Source organism: Nerophis ophidion, linkage group LG20 (assembly GCF_033978795.1).
Source record: "Nerophis ophidion isolate RoL-2023_Sa linkage group LG20, RoL_Noph_v1.0, whole genome shotgun sequence".
Taxonomy (NCBI): domain Eukaryota; kingdom Metazoa; phylum Chordata; class Actinopteri; order Syngnathiformes; family Syngnathidae; genus Nerophis; species Nerophis ophidion.
The window spans coordinates 11,340,726-11,360,430 of NC_084630.1; the positions used below are offsets into that span (position 1 = coordinate 11,340,726).

Here is a 19,705-nt window from a genome sequence, read left to right on the forward strand (position 1 = left end):
AACGCTCACTCCACAAGTTAAAAAACGCTGGGCGCAAACGAGTGTCTTGTCATCTTTTCTTCGTAGGGCTGGGCCATATGGCCGTTTATTAATATTTCGATATTTTTAGGCCATGTCACGATACACAATAGATATCTCCATATTTTGCCTTAGCCTTGAATGAACACTAGATGCATATAATCACAGCAGTATGATGATTCTATGTGTCTACATTAAAACATTCTTGTTCATACTGCATTAATATATGCTCATTTTAAACTTTCATGCAGAGAAGGATATCACAACTAAGTCAATTGACCAAAACTGTATTTATTAAACAGTTATTAAGCAGTGGCACAAACATTCATGTCATTTCAAAACAGAAAGTGCAAGATTGTCAGAGACATTTTAAAACAAGCTATTAGTGCACTTTTGTGCATGATGTCACTAAATTGTAAATGGGTTATACTTGTATAGCGCTTTCCTACCCCTTTTTAAGGAGCCCAAAGCGCTTTGACAGTATTTCAACATTCGCCCATCCACACACACATTCACACACTGATGGCGGGAGCTGCCATGCAAGATGCTCACCAGGACGCATCAGGAGCAAGGGTGAAGTGTCTTGCCCAAGGACACAACGGACATGACTAAGATGGTAGAAGGTGGGGATTGAACCAGTAACCCTTAGATTGCTGGCACAGCCACTCTACCAACTTCACCACGCCATCCCCTGAGATGACATATCAAAACAATACTTAATTAAAGTGCACTTTTTGTACAGAACGCCACTACTATAGTTTAAAACTAATAAAGTGCACTTTTGTGCATTATGGCACACAAAATATTTCAATAACTGTCAAAATAAAAATGACTTGCATAATAGGAAATCAAATAGGGTATGTCATTCGCTATATGGTAGATTCCTACGGACGTTATCTCCTTCTGTTGTTGACTATTTATTTCATATGGTGTTGATCTGTAAATAGTTGCTACGGCATTTTGTGGGTGTGGCACCGAACGGAGATGTTGACATGCAGAGTTTCAAGAACTCCTCACTCTCTACCAGGTGACTTTTCAAATGATGGAACATTAGCAGTAATGCTACTTTTTGTAGCAACGCTTTTGCCACATACTTGACATATTACGGTTGTCTGTTCAACATATTTCCGCTTGAAGCCAAACCACCGCCAGACGATGGACCCCATGATGTTTTTCTAAGGAATTAATTCTTCCTCCATTTGTTACCAGATTGGCACATTCTTTCTCTCGTATTACCACTCGCGCCACTCCGCTAGCATCACAGCTAATGTTACCTATGCCGCTACCTCTCAGCTCGGCAAGGGGGTATGACGTTGCACGCGCGACGGATGTAAGAAGGTGCGCTCGTTTTATGTCTCGGTGAGAAGGAGAGACAACAAAGAGTGAGAAACGCCTGTAGTGTAATGCCCGCAGCTGAAAGCAACTGCGTGAGAGTAATGCATACTCGAGTATCACGATATAGTCAATCTCTGTATCGCACAGAGACAAACCCACAATATATGGAGTATATTCGATAAATCGCCCAGCCCTACGTCCTCGCGATGATTGAATTGAATTTTAAAGTTTTAAAGTTGACTAATTTCTCGGCTTATGACCACAACCTTCTACTATACAGGTGTGAGACATTATTTCTAATATAGCACAATTGCCAACTCCGAAGCGATGCACTATGTCAAGAGCTGCATCATCTACGTTATCTCCGTGATTAAAGTAATGGTTACTAAAAAAAGTTCCTCTGAATGAGCTCTTGCAATAATAACTAATACTTGGTTAGTATGCAGGTCATGCATGTAAATGGAGTATTGTTGGTGGTTTTTGGATGTTTCTTGAGGGCTATTAGTGGGATAAATGACTCACGTTGGCTTCATTGTTGTTTTTTACAATTTAAAATACATAAAGAAGAGAAATTGTAGTCTGCTGGAGGCGTGTCTTAATGAAATTAAACAATGGATGTCCGCTAACTTTTTGCAACTCAACGCCGAAAAAACGGAAATGCTGATTATCGGTCCTGCTAGACACCGACCTCTATTTAATAATACAACTCTAACATTTGACAACCAACCAATTAAACAAGGCGACACGGTAAAGAATCTGGGTATTATCTTCGACCCAACTCTCTCCTTTGAGTCACACATTAAAAGCGTTACTAAAACGGCCTTCTTTCATCTCCATAATATCGCTAAAATTCGCTCCATTTTGTCCACAAAAGACGCTGAGATCATTATCCATGCGTTTGTTACGTCTCGCCTCGATTACTGTATTGTATTATTTTCGGGTCTCCCCATGTCTAGCATTAAAAGATTACAGTTGGTACAAAATGCGGCTGCTAGACTTTTGACAAGAACAAGAAAGTTTGATCACATTACGCCTGTACTGGCTCACCTGCACTGGCTTCCTGTGCACTTAAGATGTGACTTTAAGGTTTTACTACTTACGTATAAAATACTACACGGTCTAGCTCCATCCTATCTTGCCGATTGTATTGTACCATATGTCCCGGCAAGAAATCTGCGTTCAAAGGACTCCGGCTTATTAGTGATTCCCAAAGCCCAAAAAAAGTCTGCGGGCTTTAGAGCGTTTTCCGTTTGGGCTCCAGTACTCTGGAATGCCCTCCCGGTAACAGTTCGAGATGCCACCTCAGTAGAAGCATTTAAGTCTCACCTTAAAACTCATTTGTATACTCTAGCCTTTAAATAGACTCCCTTTTTAGACCAGTTGATCTGCCGTTTCTTTTCTTTTTCTCCTATGTCCCACTCTCCCTTTGGATCCGGTGGCCATGTACTGCTCGCCTGTGTATCGGCTGGGGACATCTCTGCGCTGCTGATCCGCCTCCGCTTGGGATGTTTTCCTGCTGGCTCCGCTGTGAACGGGACTCTCGCTGCTGTGTTGGATCCGCTTTGGACTGGACTCTCGCGACTGTGTTGGATCCATTATGGATTGAACTTTCACAGTATCATGTTAGACCCGCTCGACATCCATTGCTTTCGTCCTCTCCAAGGTTCTCATAGTCATCATTGTCACCGACGTCCCACTGGGTGTGAGTTTTCCTTGCCCTTATGTGGGCCTACCGAGGATGTCGTAGTGGTTTGTGCAGCCCTTTGAGACACTAGTGATTTAGGGCTATATAAATAAACATTGATTGATTGAAAGACGTGTTCTTGTCTTACATAAGGATTGTGAATGATAATCAATCAGGAATAAATTCAAGACCTTATGCTTTCCCTTGACTTCCAATTTCTCTATGGTATCTACAGTTTTGATGTGCAACTTGTTGGGGGCAGATTATTTCCTGTTCCAGCATGATTATACCTCAGTGCACAAAGCTCGATCCATCAATGCATGCTTTGATGAGCCATGACCTCAACCCCATTGGATGAACTACACCAGAATTTCGGTGTAATGGACAGTTTTATCTACACAGGCTACATAAACCAAAAGTCTTCATGACGCGCAGCTACAGCATATTGGTTATTAGTCTTCTCTCGGTATGTAAAAATAGAAGACTATCAGTATGTGTGAATCAGTGGTGTTGTGTGTGTCATCAATGAGTCATGATGGCTCGGAGACACTAAGGTTGTTTTTTTTTTCTCAAAAACGTCGTTTGCACGTTATTATACTGTGTTAATGACGTAGGTGACTCATCGCCTCTTCTCAACGCTTACTGAATCGTATGAACACTAGTTTGAAGTCAGAATCAATCGATCAATCAATCAATGCTTATTTATATAGCCCCAATTCATTAGTGTCTCAAAGGGCTGCACAAGCCACAATGTCCTCCTCGGTTCAAAGACAACATACGGGCAAGGAAAAACTCACAACCCAGTGGGATGTCAATGTGAATGACTATGAAAAACCTTGGAGAGGACCGAAGATGTGGGTGACCCCCCCACCCACCCTCTAGGGGAGACCGGATGCAATGGATCTAACATATTGTTGTGAAAGTCCAGTCCATAGTGGATCTAACATAATAGCGAGAGTCCAGTCCATGGTGGGGCCAGCAGGAGACCATCCCGAGCGTAGACGGGTCAGCAGCGCAGAGATGTCCTCAACCGATGCGCAGGCAAGCGGTCCAACCCCGGGTCCCGACTCTGGAGAGGGGGGCAGAGCAGAAAAGAAAAGAAATTGCAGATCAACTGGTCTAAACAGTGGGTCTATTTATAAGCCTATAGTATACAAATGAGTTTTAAGAAGGGACTTAAATGATTAAATGCTTCTACTGAGCTAGCATCTCTAACTGTTACCGGGAGGGAATTCCAGAGTACTGGAGCCCGGATAGAAAGCTTTCTATCTTTTGGGAATCACTAATACGCCGGAGTTCTTTGAACGCAGATTTCTTGCCGGGACATATGGTACAATACAATCGGCAAGATAGGATGGAGCTAGACCGTGTAGTATTTTATACGTAAGTAGTAAAACCTTAAAGTCACATCTTAAGTGCACAGGAAGCCAGTGCAGGTGAGCCAATATAGGCGTAATATGATCAAACTTTCTTGTTCTTGTCAAAAGTCTAGCAGAAAACATTAAACAAGCGGTAGAAAATCGATGGATGGATGGATGGATGGAAAATAATTTCAAACAGTAAAGATCAGAGCTCTGAATGAAGTAAATATGGATCTTAGGCCTTGGTATCAGAATCACCTTAATTGGCCAGGTATTTTTAACACGTAGAAAATTTTCCTTCGTACACTGTGCTCTCTTTGTACAATGTAAACAATAAATATGAATAATAAATAAAAATATAAAAAAGTACTTAAATACTAATATGTGCGAGGCTAATAACATAATAGTTCAGTAGTGAATAGAGTAAAAGGATGATGAAGTGAACATGAGTTAGCACATTCACAGTGACTATTAGTTCCAGGGTTATTTCACAGCAACAGATCTGTCACTCTGTGACTGTTTAGCGTTCATCAGAGTGACAGCCTGTGGGAAGAAACTGTTCATAAGACGGGTTGTTGTGGCATACAGTGATTTGTAACACCTGTCAAAGGGGAGGAGTTTGAACAGTTTGTGACAGGGTTTTGAGGGGTCTGGAGTGATGCTACCTGCTTGTTTCCTGACCCTCGACCGGTATAAGTCCTAGGTGGCGGAAGGTTGATTCCAATTAACTTTTCTGCAGTCCTGATTGTCCGTTGCAGTCTGTATCTCTCCTGCTTGGTTGCAGATCCAAACCAGTCAGAGATGGAGGTGCACAGGACAGACTGAATGATGGTGTAAAACATAATCAGCATCTCCTTGGGCAAGTTTAACTTCCTAAGCAGAGGCAGGAAGTACATCCTCTGCTATGCCTTTTTTCCAATTGTGTCTATGTAGGAGGTCCACTTCATAATCTTGTGGATCCCAGGAGCCTCAGAGAGTCCATTGTAGAGACTGTACTGGTCAGAATGGTGCAAGGGGGGTGAGAGGGGGGGCTTCAGCCGCTGTCATCTCCAGAGAACCAGATTTTACACCTCCTTTATGGAAGTAGTCTCATTGCCTTCAGGCAGATGACAATGGTGTTGTCTGCGAACTTCAAGAGTTTCACAGAAGGGTTCCCTGAGGTGCAGTCATTGGCAGGGGTCACCAACGCGGTGCCAAAGAGCACCAGTTAGCCCATAAGGACCAGATGAGTCGCCCGCTGGCCAGTTCTAAAAATAGCTCAAATAGCAGCACTTACCAGTGAGCCGCCTCTATTTTTTAAATTGTATGTATTTACTAGCAAGCTGGTCTCGCTTTGCTCAACATTTTTAATTCTATGAGAGACAAAACTCAAATAGAATTTGAAAATCCAAGAAAATATTGAAAAGATTTGGTCTTCACTAGTTTAAATAAATTCATTTATTTTTTTTACTTTGCTTCTTATAACTTTCAGAAAGACAATTTTAGAGAAAAAAATATAACCTTAAAAATTATTTTAGGATTTTTAAAAACATACGGTATACCTTTTTACCTTTTTAAATTCCTTCCTCTTCTTTCCTGACAATTTAAATAAATGTTCAGGTAAATTTTTTTTTTTTATTGTGAAAAATAATAAATAAATTTTAGTTTAATTCTTCATTTTAGCTTCTGTTTTTTCAACGAAGAATATTTGTGAAATATTTCTTCAAACTTATTATGATTAATATTCCAAAAATATATTCTGGCAAATCTAGAAAATCTGTAGAATCCAATTTAAATCTCATTTCAAAGTCTTTTGAATTTCTTTTAAAATGTTTGTTCTGGAAATCTAGAAGAAATATTGATTTTTCTTTGTTAGAAATATAGCTTGGTCGAATTTGTTATATATTCTAACAAAGTGCAGATTGGATTTTAACCTATTTAAAACATGTCATCAAAATTCTCCAATTAATCTTAATTAGGAAAAATTACTAATGATGTTCCATAAATTATTTTTTTAATTTTTTCAAAAAGATTCGAATTAGCTAGTTTTTCTCTTCATTTTTTTCCGTTAAATTTTGAATTTTAAAGAGTCGAAATTGGAGATAAACAATGTTTCACAATTTAATTTTCTTTTTTTGTGTGTGTTTTGTCCTCTTTTAAATCGTTCAATTAAGTGTTTTTTTCATAATTTATTCTCTACAAAAAACCTTCCGTAAAAGGAAAACAAATTTACGATTTTCTTTTATATTTGGCTATTTCTGGCAATTTATTTAAGTGTGTATCAAACTGGTAGCCCTTCGCATTAATCAGAACCCAAGAAGTAGCTCTTGGTTTCAAAAAGGTTGGTGACCCCTGGTGTAGAGGGAGAAGAGCAGTCGGGAGAGAACAGACCTCTGGGCGGTGCCAGTGCTGATTGTTCAGGCCCGGCCTTACCTGTTGCCTCCTGTAAGTCTGGAAGTTGGAGATGCACTGATAGGTTGAGGATGGCGTTGTGAGCTGGGTGAGTTTACGGTGCTGAGTATCCAAGATGATGGTGTTAAATGCGGAGTTGAAGTCCATAAACAGCATCTTAGCCTAGGTCTCTAGGGAGTCGAGATGATGCAGGATGTGGTTCAGTCCCCTATTGACTGCATCCTCCACCGACCTGTTTGCCCTATAGGCAAACTGCAGGGGGTCTGTGATGTCCTTCAGGTGGCTCAACACCAGTCTTCTCAAGGACTTTATGACCACAGACGTCAAGCCTACGGGTCTATAGTCATAGAGTCCTGTGGTGCAATGGCTAGCTTATGTTACCATGAGTGGTTTAACAGAACCCTTTTGTTTGACAATTGTCTGTATATTTCACAAAGACAAACTTTATGTAATCAAAAAAATGTACCGCCCCGAATAAAACAATTGGTGTTTACGGAGGTCACTCACCCGGTCTTGTCAAAACATTCTCGAGGAAGCGCGTGCACGTATACAAAAGCAATTTAAAGAGAAGCAACAAACAATTTGCAGTCAAGTTGTTGTTATGATAGAATATATATTGAATGTCGGCTAACGCTAGCTATCCAAATTGCTATTATTAGCTAAGAACACCTAGAGCTAATGCATGTGTATGAGTTACGTACTTGCTTAAGAGAATCTGTGAGAGGGCAGGATATACTGTGTAAAATACAATGAAAGGTTGGGGCCCTCTGGGCCAGGCCTGGGCAATTATTTTGACTCAGAGGGGCAACTTTAGAGAAATTAATGTGTCTGGGGGCCGGTATATCTGATTTTTAGGAACACAAATACAAAACCTCACAATAATGTCTGATAGAATAATAATAATAATAATGGATTAGATTTATATTGCGCTTTTCTATTGTTATATACTCAAAGCGCTCACAGAGAAGTGGGAATCAATCAATCAATGTTTATTTATATAGCCCCAAATCACAAATGTCTCAAAGGACTGCACAAATCATTCCGACTACAACATCCTCGGAAGAACCCACAAAAGGGCAAGGAAAACTCACACCCAGTGGGCAGGGAGAATTCACATCCAGTGGGACGCCAGTGACAATGCTGACTATGAGAAACCTTGGAGAGGACCTCAGATGTGGGCAACCACCCCCCCTCTAGGGGACCGAAAGCAATGGATGTCGAGCGGGTCTAACATGATGCTGCGAAAGTTCAATCCATAGTGGCTCCAACACAGCCGCGAGAGTTCAGTCCAAAGCGGATCCAAGACAGCAGCGAGAGTCCCGTCCACAGGAGACCATCTCAAGCGGAGGCGGATCAGCAGTGTAGAGATGTCCCCAATCGATACCGGCGAGCGGTCCATCCTGGGTCCCGACGAGCGGTCCATCCTGGGTCTCGACTCTGGACAGCCAGTACTTCATCCATGGTCATCGGACCGGACCCCCTCCAAAAGGGAGGGGGGGACATAGGAGAAAGAAAAGAAGTGGCAGATCAACTGGTCTAAAAAGGAGGTCTATTTAAAGGCTAGAGTATACAGATGAGTTTTAAAGTGAGACTTAAATGCTTCTACTGAACCCATCATTCATTCACACCTGGTGGTGGTAAGCTACATCTGTAGCCACAGCTGCCCTGGGGTAGACTGACGGAAGCGTGGCTGCCAGTTTGCACCTACGGCCCCTCCGACCACCACCAATCATTCATTCACCAGTGTGAGCGGCACCGGGGGCAAAGGGTGAAGTGTCCTGCCCAAGGACACAACGGCAGCGACTTTTGATGTCAACAGGTGGGAAGGGAACCTGCAACCCTCAGGTTTCTGGCACGGCCGCTCTACCCACTATGCCATGCCGCCCTCAAATGCTAAAAACTTTATGAGAGACCGCCTTAAAAAATGGAATGGAATTTGACGTTTTTTTTACCGAACGAGACACCCAGAATGTAAATGAAAATAAAGAATATAGGATTTACATTATTAAGTATGACTGATAAAACACTGCGTGGCGCAGTGGAAGAGTGGCAGTGCGCAACCCGAGGGTCCCTGGTTCAACCCCCACCTAGTACCAACCTCGCCACGTCCGTTGTGTTCTTGAGCAAGACACTTCACCCTTGCTCCTGATGAGTGCTGGTTAGCGCCTTGCATGGCAGCTCCCTCCATCAGTGTGTGAATGTGTGTGTGAATGGGTAAAAGTAGTGTCAAAGCGCTTTGAGTACCTTGAAAGTAGAAAAGCGCTATACAAGTACAACCCATTTATCATTTATTTATCATTTAATATTGACAAGATATGAACGTCACACCCCTTACATATTTTACAATCAAGCGAAATGCAACAAACACAGCGAAATATGAACGCGAAGGGTTAAAAAAAAGAAACCACCTACAATATGGTATATCTGATGCATCACTACCCTTTTGAACTTTGCTGTAAAAAAAATCTCCATCCGCGTCTGTCCCTGATACCCGCATTTCAGTCTGGCTGCTCTGGAAACACTGCGAAAACGCTCCCCAACCACAGTGCTTGGTACCTCGTCTGAGATGCTGTGAGGTAGATTACCATAGCAACTAGTATATGATGCAAGAGCGCAGATTCCAACCATTGAAATACTTTGTATAGTTCAAGATTTATGGTCATTTGAAAACATCACTGCACATCATAATGCTTCAAGTCTATGTCAGAAAACCAACAAATTTAGCTGAACTGCACCAATTTTGTCAAGAGGAGTGGTCAAAAATCAACCAGAAGCTTGTGGAGGGCTACCAAAAGCGCCTTATTGCAGTGAAACTTGCCGAGGGACATGTAAGCAAATATTAACAGTGCTGTATGTATACTTTTGACCCAGCAGATTTGGTCACATTTTCAGTAGACCCATAATAAATTCATAAAAGAACCAAATTTCATGGATGTTTTTTGTGACTAACAAGTATGTGCTCCAATCACTCTATCACAAAAAAATAAGATTTGTAGAAATTATTGGAAACTCAAGACAGCATGAACTTTTGACTGTATATTCAATTTGAAGTGCGAGTTTGATGTTAATACAGAGGTGGACACAGACAAAAGGTCTGAGGGGTAAGCTACTGTATCTGGGTCAATATAGTAAAAAAGTGCCCTCTGTTGGATTGTACAGTAGTTCAGTCATACCCTTTTATCGCTTAAAACCTTCAGTAGGCTAAGCAATGTTAATTATTTCCACACTGTTTAATACTCAAGAAGCAAACTGAATATCTGACTTTACCTTTTCCCTCAATTCACTTTCCTACAGAATGTAATTGTTGTTTCTGACTTTTAGTCGTGTTCAAGCAGCAGTGCAGTCATGGTGAAACTGGGCACTAATCTGGCTGATAAAATGGAGAAGCAGCCGTGTGCAGATGATGGCTTTGATAACATCCCCCTCATCACACCCCTGGAGGTCAGCCAGCTCCAGCAGTCATTTGCAGACAAGGTACAGTAAGTATGATCCGTGAGGGCTGCTTTTCTGTGCTGGTAAAGTTGCACACTGACCATGCCATGCTGTCTATCAAAAATAATTACCAGATTATTTTCTTACTCCTCTAACTGCTTCCTTCTCTTAGTTGATACAATATGTGTACTAAAAAGAATTGACTTTGCATGTTTTGTTTTGCCACAGGTCATCGTGAAGACGTCCACTCATTACCAACTGCAGCAGCAGAAGAAGAAGAAGAGCAAGTTTTTTATCCCCAACATTGAGAAGCTGAACATCAGCCTGTACAAAGATGTCTCGGACAGAGCCAAGGTACATAAATTATTTTAATGTACTCTATTGTCTTTTTAGTATCCTGTGAACTAAATGCTAATTAAGTACTTTGTGGTTCTGAAACGCAGCGGGAAATGGTAGAATATGAACAACATTCAGATTTTTTTGTAATACTAGAAGGTTTCAGGGGCACTAAAAACAACTACATGAACTACAACTACATTGTCATGCATCTTGTAATCATGTTGTAGAGGTTGTTGTTGGCTTTTTTTTTATGTTTTAACTAGGGGTGGGCAAATTAATGCGTTAATTATGAGTTAACTCATCAATCTATTAACGCCGACAATTATTTTATCGCACATTTGCGTATGTTGTTTACATGCTTTTATTTTGTTAACGCCTTTTCTTAACAAGATGGCATCGCCCGGCGTGGAGGGGCTCTTGGTAAAGATGGAACATTTGGCAAAAATACCGGACAATTCTGCAAATTTCATGGTTGGCTTACAGCGTGGTCACTCCGGGATCACTTACGACCGCCAGACAATTCTGAATGTGGATAGATCGGGCCGTTTTGGACTGAATGACGCGTGCTTGCTAGACCGGCTAGCTAGCATGGGAATACTTTGCCGGCTACATCCAGCGGCCTGTGAAGCAGCGGAGTATTTGTGTTGTCTGTCTATTTATGAATAATGCAGACGAGGAGTGTTGGCTGAGTTCTTAACGTTTACTTTCAGAGCGTGTATATCACAACATACAAGATGCCGTCATGGCGACACAACCTATACCGGGCTACCGCGCATGCTCGTCACTCCTGTTGCATGCTGGGTAGGGTAGTTCTTTTATTCCCTGGCTCCTAACATCACAATATAGTCCCATGTATATGATGCGTTCAGTTTATCAAAGCACCAAGCAAACAATCGGAAAAATTCCCATCATATTAATTCCTAGATGGTCATAATTATTTTAAGTGCACTACGCAGAATAAACACAACATTATTAATATTGCTACTACGGATAATTTGATCAAAAATTCCCTAAAACAGCCCACTACCTATAATATAGGTTTTTTAAACATAAGATCCCTGATAAAGAAAATGTTTCTGCTTTTACCTCAGAAATTGCCTGTTCAGATGTTATGATTGTGGCTCAGAGATTTGTATGTAGATTATATTTATTTTCCATAACAAACAGGATAACTTAAATACCCTGGCAGTGGTAGTAATAAGCTTAAATGTTTGTATTTACATTTTTTGAGTTGATTTTCATAAAATATGCTATTTAACTGCTGTTTAACAAGGACTGATTTAAATTGTGTTTGCACAACAAATGTTTTGGCGCTTTTGTTCATGTGGGAGAATATTCCAATAAAGGTGCACTACACACTACTTTTGAATTCATTATTGGGCTTTGCGTATACAATGCAGTTAATCGCGATTAATCAGAGAAATAGTGCAATTAACTTCGATTCAAATTTTTAATCGTTGCCCAGCCCTAGTTTTAACATCTGCATGCTTTGATTGGAGTACAAACCATTAAGAGACTTTTCCGCACATGTGCTGTTTAAAAAAAAAATCACGGCGAAGTAAATGTGATTTTTTGGGGGGGGGGGGTGGTGGATAAGGGAAGAATGTACCTATTGTAACACAAATCATATTCATAAAAAAAATTTAACTATTATTTTTGTATTTTTTTTTAAACTTTTTTCCCAAAAAGTTCCATGTTCAGAAATAATTCTACTCATTTTCAATACACACAGTTGTTATTTTTATTTTTGATCAGAATTAACTATCATAAATTAAGCATCTCTACGTGGAGTTTAATGATATCCCCAGAACCACGAATGTTAGGTTAATTGGAGACCGTCAAGCTGTGTTCTCCAACAGCTAGCTCGCCATCTGTTTTTGAATATTTAGTACTTTTATAACTGTTTAATCTACACATTGTATTTTAATTACTGACAAATCATCACAAAATACTCTAGAATAAAAACATTGACTGATCATTGATCAAAGTTGAAGACTCCCACTCTAAATTGTCAGTAAGTGTGAGTGTGAGTGATTGTTTATTTATGTCACGTGATTGACTGGCGACAGTTTTTTCTTAAAATTGTCTAATAGGATTAGAAATATAGTAAAGATGTACGGTGGAACCTCGATTTTCATAACCCTCATTATACAAACTTTTCAAATTGCGCACACCTGACCGAATAAAAATATGCTTTGTTGTGCAGACCTTGTATCAGTTAACTGTTTTATCCACCCATTGTGTGCCTGGCAGCGTAGCCATGTTGTGCCTGGCCGGGCTGATCACGCTCGAGTGCTCATTTAGTCAGCCTAGCAGTGCTATCATTTGCAACTGTGCTAATTGGTACTTAGTGTGCTTTTAAGCATTTTTTTTCTTAGCTTTTTTACATTTTTTTTTTTTGTTTTGCTAGCTCAATATGAGTCCAAATAAAGCAAAGGATGAAACGACGTGTGGTTTGAAACATTCAGGAATTATCCACAGCGTTGACGACACTTCCTCCCCTTTTCTTCTGCTGCCCACCAAGAAAATTGACCGACAAGGCAAATTACATTTTATTTTTTATTCGTAATCTGTTTAAAATTAAAGAGTTTTGTGATTCAAACTATGAGTGCATCACGAGACTAGTGACAGCGTGTCAGCAGGACAGCAGTTCAGCTAGTTGTTGTTTTGGCTTTCGACAGAACCTTTATCCATCACTCCCATGTTATGTTGGTTTAATATCAATCAATAAATCAATGTTTACTTATATAGCCCTAAATCACTAGTGTCTCAAAGGGCTGCACAAACCACAAGACGTAACGTGATCAAACTTTCTTGTTCTTGTCAAAAGTCTAGCAGCCGCATTTTGTACCAACTGTAATCTTTTAATGCTAGACATGGGGAGACCCGAAAATAATACAATACAGTAATCGAGGCGAGACGTAACAAACGCATGGATAATGATCTCAGCGTCTTTAGTGGACAGAACAGAGCGAATTTTAGCGATATTACCGAGATGAAAGAAGGCCGTTTTAGTAATGCTTTTAATGTGTGACTCAAAGGAGAGAGTTGGGTCGAAGATAATACCCAGATTCTTTACCGAGTCGCCTTGTTTAATTGTTTGGTTGTCAAATGTTAAAGTTGTATTATTAAATAGAGGTCGGTGTCTAGCAGGACCGATAATCAGCATTTCCGTTTTTTTGGCATTGAGTTGCAAAAAGTTAGCGGACATCCATTGTTTAATTTCTTTAAGACACGCCTCCAGCTGACTACAATCCGGCGTGTTGGTCAGCTTTAGGGGCATGTAGAGTTGGGTGTCATCAGCATAACAGTGAAAGCTAACACCGTATTTGCGTATGATGTCACCTAGCGGCAGCATGTATATGCTGAAGAGTGCAGGGCCAAGGACATAGTATACAGTATATATGTGCGCTTTATTTTGCAGAAAAATATTTTCTAAATTATGGACTTATTTTGAGGCTGCAACCCATTATTTCCATTGTTTCTTGTGGAGAAATTTGCTTCAATATACGATTTTTTTTTTTTACATTTTTGAACCCTGTTCAAGAACCAATTAAACCCGTAATACGAGGTTCCACTGTATCAGTAATATCTCCAACAACACTTACAGGCTTTTGCCACTTTCTTGTCATTTCCTGACAGATGCCCATGCACTAAATGAGAAAGAAGTCACTGTTAAATGTGTCCGGGTTCTGCTTAACTTTAGGTTTATATTGTGCATACTTTAAATATTTTGTGTGTGTTCCTCAGATTACAGGACTGATTCTCATCATGTTGGCCTTCCTGACCAGCTTGCTCCTCCTGTTGATGTACAAAGCAATGTGGTACAACCGCCTCACCTGCCCAGAGGGGTTCATCCTTCAGGTACACACAGGAGTAGTTTAATAAGTCACCAACTGCAGAGCAGACTTTATTGCAGCACGACAGACTCGCAGGGTTCCCACAGTGTCTCCAATGTGACTCATCTGGCATTTTGTTTCCCGACACACCCTCACATCAGTCACTTGAGTAGAATTTTCTCAACACTGGCGCTGGAAAGTCATTATCCACTAACGACACCTCGGGGGCGTCGTGTACCAAGGCAGCCCCGCCACGCATGTTAGTTAAAGAACCTGTTTCGCAGGAGAAAATGAGAGAGAGGGGTGGGAGAGGTAGAGTGTAGTTTCTGGTCGGGCGGCAGCCGGGATGCCCGCCTGTGAATCGGAGGGGTCTTTAATTAGGGCTGAGCGTGACTAAACTGTGATTAAAGGCTTAACTGTGAGGGGGCAGCAAGGAAGGAGGGAAGGGGAACCTTTGAAGATTTTGCCGGATACAGTTACTTTTAGCATTTTTTGCATCTAATGCGTCGCTGGAGACATGAAAAGAAGGCAGAAGTTGGGGGTTGGTTGTCAGCACTGTGCTTTTCAGTTAATGGGATAGTCACTATTAAGAGGTCTGATAAAAAATGCTCCAAAAAGACACAAAGCGTAACTTCCTTCTCTACATGTAAATAGCAAATATGAAGTAGAATTCATTGTTTTTTGGTTTTGAAAATAACACCCTCACTATATGCATTTTGTAGTAATAGTAATGACACACAATATAATTACAGTTTTGCAGCAGCACACCACTTTGTAGCCCATAGGATTTTTTGTAAAACAAGACATTTATGACCAATATTTTAATCATGTTACCTCACCTTACGTACTGTAGTTTTCAACACTTTTTCTGTACAACACTTTATAACGACAATATAAGAACCCATTAAGGGCCATTGTTTCCTAAAGGCTAACTGCACTTTTTTGTAATGTTACCTATTGTTCACAATCGTTATGAGACACAAGAAGACAGATGTATATGTGTATGCATTCTAAGCCGTAAATAAGTCTGTTTACAATGGAGTTTAACGAAAGGTCCTCTATTCCGCCCATAATGCACTCTAAATAACCATCCAAATATCACCAACAATGCTCCATTTACATTTCTTGACCTGAATATTAACCAATGAGTGATATTGTTATTACAAGCGCTAACTTAGACAAACTATTTATAACGCCGTGTTCCCTTTTTTTGCTGCTGCTGTGTTAGCTGGTGAGCTGCTTTCTCACCTCGGAGCTCGTGAAGGTTTTTCTATATCATAAATAATGCCTCTTACTTTCATAGTAGAAGGATGAGGACAATATCTGACAAGTTGGTCAACTTTGACATCCAATTCAGACCAGAAAGTGGCAAGAAATACACAAGAAGACAATTGGTTCCACACGCTTTTATTCTTTGTGAGGATGGTAAGTCTTTTTTCATCTAAACATGAATATATCAACATTCCACGAGTAGGCACCCCAGTAAGAGCAGACATTGCACAGTAAGTGATATTTTATTATGTTTGCTTATGAAGTATGCAGTGAGTAGTAATCCGTGATTTTCTTGAAGGAAAAAGCGAACGTGGTAATGCGTTTCCGTAAAGAATGGGCCACCATATGGTTAAAATGAGCAAAATACGTAAACATTACATGTTATTATAAATGTGCCTGTTACCCATTAAACCTTAATGGAAGTGTTTGGATGGTTTTTAAGAGCTTTACAGGCAGAAAAGAGCGACTCTCGCCTTTATTTACTAGTTAGAATGCATTCAAAAAAGAAAAACACGTGTTCTCACATAAGCATTATGAATGATAGGCAAAATCCCCCCAAAAACTGCAGTTTCTCTTTAAGGAACAATAAATACTATGCCTTACTTTATTGTTGCCCTGTGAATTTCAATAGTTTCCTTCTCTAACCTTGTTACATCCCTATAACAATTTTAATATTGTAATTGTAGGTCTGCAAAAGCAACCAAAATAGCACTAAATGTGACTGAATTGTTATAAAAAGTTTAAATATGTTGGTCCATGTGTTAGTTAACAGACTACTTCCTGGCTCCAAATATAAACATAGAAGTTGCCTTTTTGGTTCATTGCCAAAGTAAAAATAAGTTTTAACAAGTTTATCCATCTTCAAAAGTGTAATGTTCCTACAAATGATTGCCGATAAACAATATTTTTGCCATTAGTTTTTGGAGACCAAATTAACCACGGATGTAATGACAATACATGATAATAATGAAAGTGTACAATTTCAAATGCTATTTATTTGTATTTCTCATATATTTCAACATTGTAATTGAAATGTAAAATTTGAAATACCAAGTCAAAAATCAAAAACAAATAAAGATATGCTGTCTGTAAGCAAAATGTTGCACAATCACAAGAACTTATTTTTTCTAAATTAAAATATACACGACCAATAAATAAACAAAATGGCTAAATAAAGTAATGTTATCCAAAATTATCACAGGTATTTTTTTAATCGTGGTATTGTTAAATGTGCTCAAAAAGTAATTATGCACTCACTTAAATTTGAATAAGTTGTATAGGTTGATTGGCAACACTAAATGTTCCCCATTGTGTGAATGTGAGTGTGAATGTTGTCTGTCTATCTGTGTTGGCCCTGCGATGAGGTGGCGACTTGTCCAGGGTGTACCCCGCCTTCAGCCCGAGTGCAGCTGGGATAGGATCTAGCACCCCCTGCGACCCCGAACGGGAAAAGCGGTAGTAAATGGATGGATGGATGAAAGTTGCATTCATTTTTCTAACTAAAATAAATAGACACAACATACTTTCTTGACAGGTTTCATAAAAGCCATAGCATGTTTATTTGTGTGTTTAAATATGTTTATCTTCTTCCATTCTAAATTCTAAAGTGTAATTAGTTGTTTCATTTCTGGTTTGTGTGACATTACGTGAGGTTACTTACTGGTGAAGGGACGTCCGTCTGTTTCAACTCGAAACTGTCGAGGTTTATCGATAACTTTGTGCAAAAAAACCAGCACATCCTTTGTTTAATGAGAATACTGTAGTTCAGTTGTTCAAACAGTAATGTGTTGGTGTAAGTGTAGATTGGGGAATGACGTTTCATAGTGCGGTTAAGAATGTCGGTTCTTTGATCATTTTTTAGTGTTGGCCCTGCGATGAGGTGGCGGCTTGTCCAGGGTGTACCCCGCTTTCAACCTGATTGTAGTTGAGATAGGCTCCAGCGCTCCCCGCAACTCTGAAGGGAATAAGCGGTAGAAAATGGTTGGATGGATGGTAACACTAACCGTCGGGAGTTTTAAAGCAGTTATCATTATTACAGATTATTTATAGTACAAAGGCCCGCAGCTGCATGAACCGATGTGCGAACACGCACATTAAAAACCTGAACTTCGATCTGAACGAAAAAAAACCCTGGCCCGCCTCGCCTCACAGAGTCCAAAACAGTTGCTTTTGATTGATTGATTGATTGATACTTTTATTAGTAGATTGCACAGTACAGTACATATTCCGTACGATTGACCACTAAATGGTAACACCCGAATAAGTTTTTCAACTTGTTTAAGTCGGGGTCCACGTTAATCAATTCATGGTACAAATATATACTATCAACATAATACAGTCATCACACAAGTTAATCATCATAGTATGTACATTGAATTATTTACATTATTTACAATCCGGGGGGTGGGTGGGGAGCTTTGGTTGATATCAGAACTTCAGTCATCAACAATTGCATCAACAGAGAAATGTGGACATTGAAACAGTGTAGGTCTTATTTAGTAGGATATGTACAGCCAGCAGAGAACATAGTGAGTTCAGATAGCATAAGAACAAGTACATACATTAGAAGTACATTTGAGTTGTTTTTAATCCGGGGAGATGGGATGTGAATGGAGGAGGGTATTAGTAAAGTGTTGAAGTTGCCTGGAGGTGTTGTTTTAGAGCGGTTTTAAAGGAATATAGAGATGCACTTCCTTTTATACCTGTTGGGAGTGCATTCCACATTGATGTGGCATAGAAAGAGAATGAGTTCAGACCTTTGTTAGATCGAAATCTGGGTTTAACGTGGTTTGTGGAGCTCCCCCTGGTGTTGTGGTTATGGCGGTTATGCTAAAGGACAAGATGATTCACTCCCTTCTTTTCATTCCTCTAGGGCACAAACACTCGCAGCTGCTGAAACCGATGAAAAGCGTGAATGCTCTTGAAGCATGCATATAGCGGTTTATCGACGCTGGACAACTTATCGACTTAACTTTCATTTATCGTTGATTAATTGATTTATTGAATATCGGCCCAGGCCTATTAGAAGTGCCATCCGATCTTCTAGCTCTGTGTTTTTCAACTGTGCTGTGAGATACAGTCTGGTGTGCTGTGGGAGATTATGTAAATTCACCTAATTGGGGTTTTTGATTGATTGATTGATACTTTTATTAGTAGATTGCACAATTCAGTACATATTCCGTACAATTGACCACTAAATGGTAACACCCGAATAAGTTTTTCAACTTGTTTAAGTCTGGGTCCACGTTAATCAATTCATGGTAGGTAAAAATATATTTTTTGCGAACCAGTAATTACCAGTGTATGTGCTGTCGAGAACTCGGCAGAGTAATTGTGTAATACTCTTCCATATCAGTAGGTGGCAGCAGGTAGCTAATTGCTTTGTAGATGTCGGGAACATGGTTTGTAGGTAAAACGGTATCTAGAGCTTAAACCAAAAATAAACAAAAGGCAAGTGCCGCTAAGAAAAAGCATTGAAGCTTAGGGATGGCTATGCAAAACAAAACTAAAACTGAACTGGCAGCAATGTAAAACAGAATGCTGGACGACAGCAAAGACTTACAGCGTGAGGAGCAGATAGTGTCCACAAAGTTCATCCCTACATGACATGACAATCAACAATGTCCCCACAAAGAAGGATCGCATCCGCACAACTTAAATTGTATTGATTGTGAAAACAAAGCAAGTGCGGGGAATAGCGTTCGAGGAAGACATGAAACTGCTACAGGAAAATACCAACAAAAGAGGAAAAGCCACCAAAATAGGAGCGCAAGACAATAAGTAAAACACTACACAAAGGAAAACACCAAAAAACTCCAAATAAGTCACGGTGTGATGTGACAGGTCGTGACCGTACTTAAGAGACAAGAGCTAGTGATGCATGGTTGGTTATGGTACACTAAAATTGGCCCTAGTGTGTGAATGTGAGTGTGAATGTTGTTTGTATATCTGTGTTGGCCCTGCGATAAGGTGGCGACTTGTCCAGGGTGTACACCGCCTTCCGCCCGATTGTAGCTGAGATAGGCTCCAGCGCC

General features: G+C 40.0%; 1 protein-coding gene across 3 annotated transcripts in view; it reads left to right on the forward strand.

The window, feature by feature from the left end:
* Window positions 1–19,705, forward strand: part of caly (calcyon neuron-specific vesicular protein) — a 43,018-nt gene that overhangs the window by 19,260 nt on the left and 4,053 nt on the right. For all 3 annotated transcript variants that reach the window (XM_061880465.1, XM_061880466.1, XM_061880464.1), the window contains 3 exons: window positions 10,111–10,263; window positions 10,450–10,575; window positions 14,311–14,424. In XM_061880465.1, the coding sequence (XP_061736449.1) occupies window positions 10,111–10,263; window positions 10,450–10,575; window positions 14,311–14,424 (393 nt within the window). The remainder of the gene's footprint in view (window positions 1–10,110; window positions 10,264–10,449; window positions 10,576–14,310; window positions 14,425–19,705) is intronic.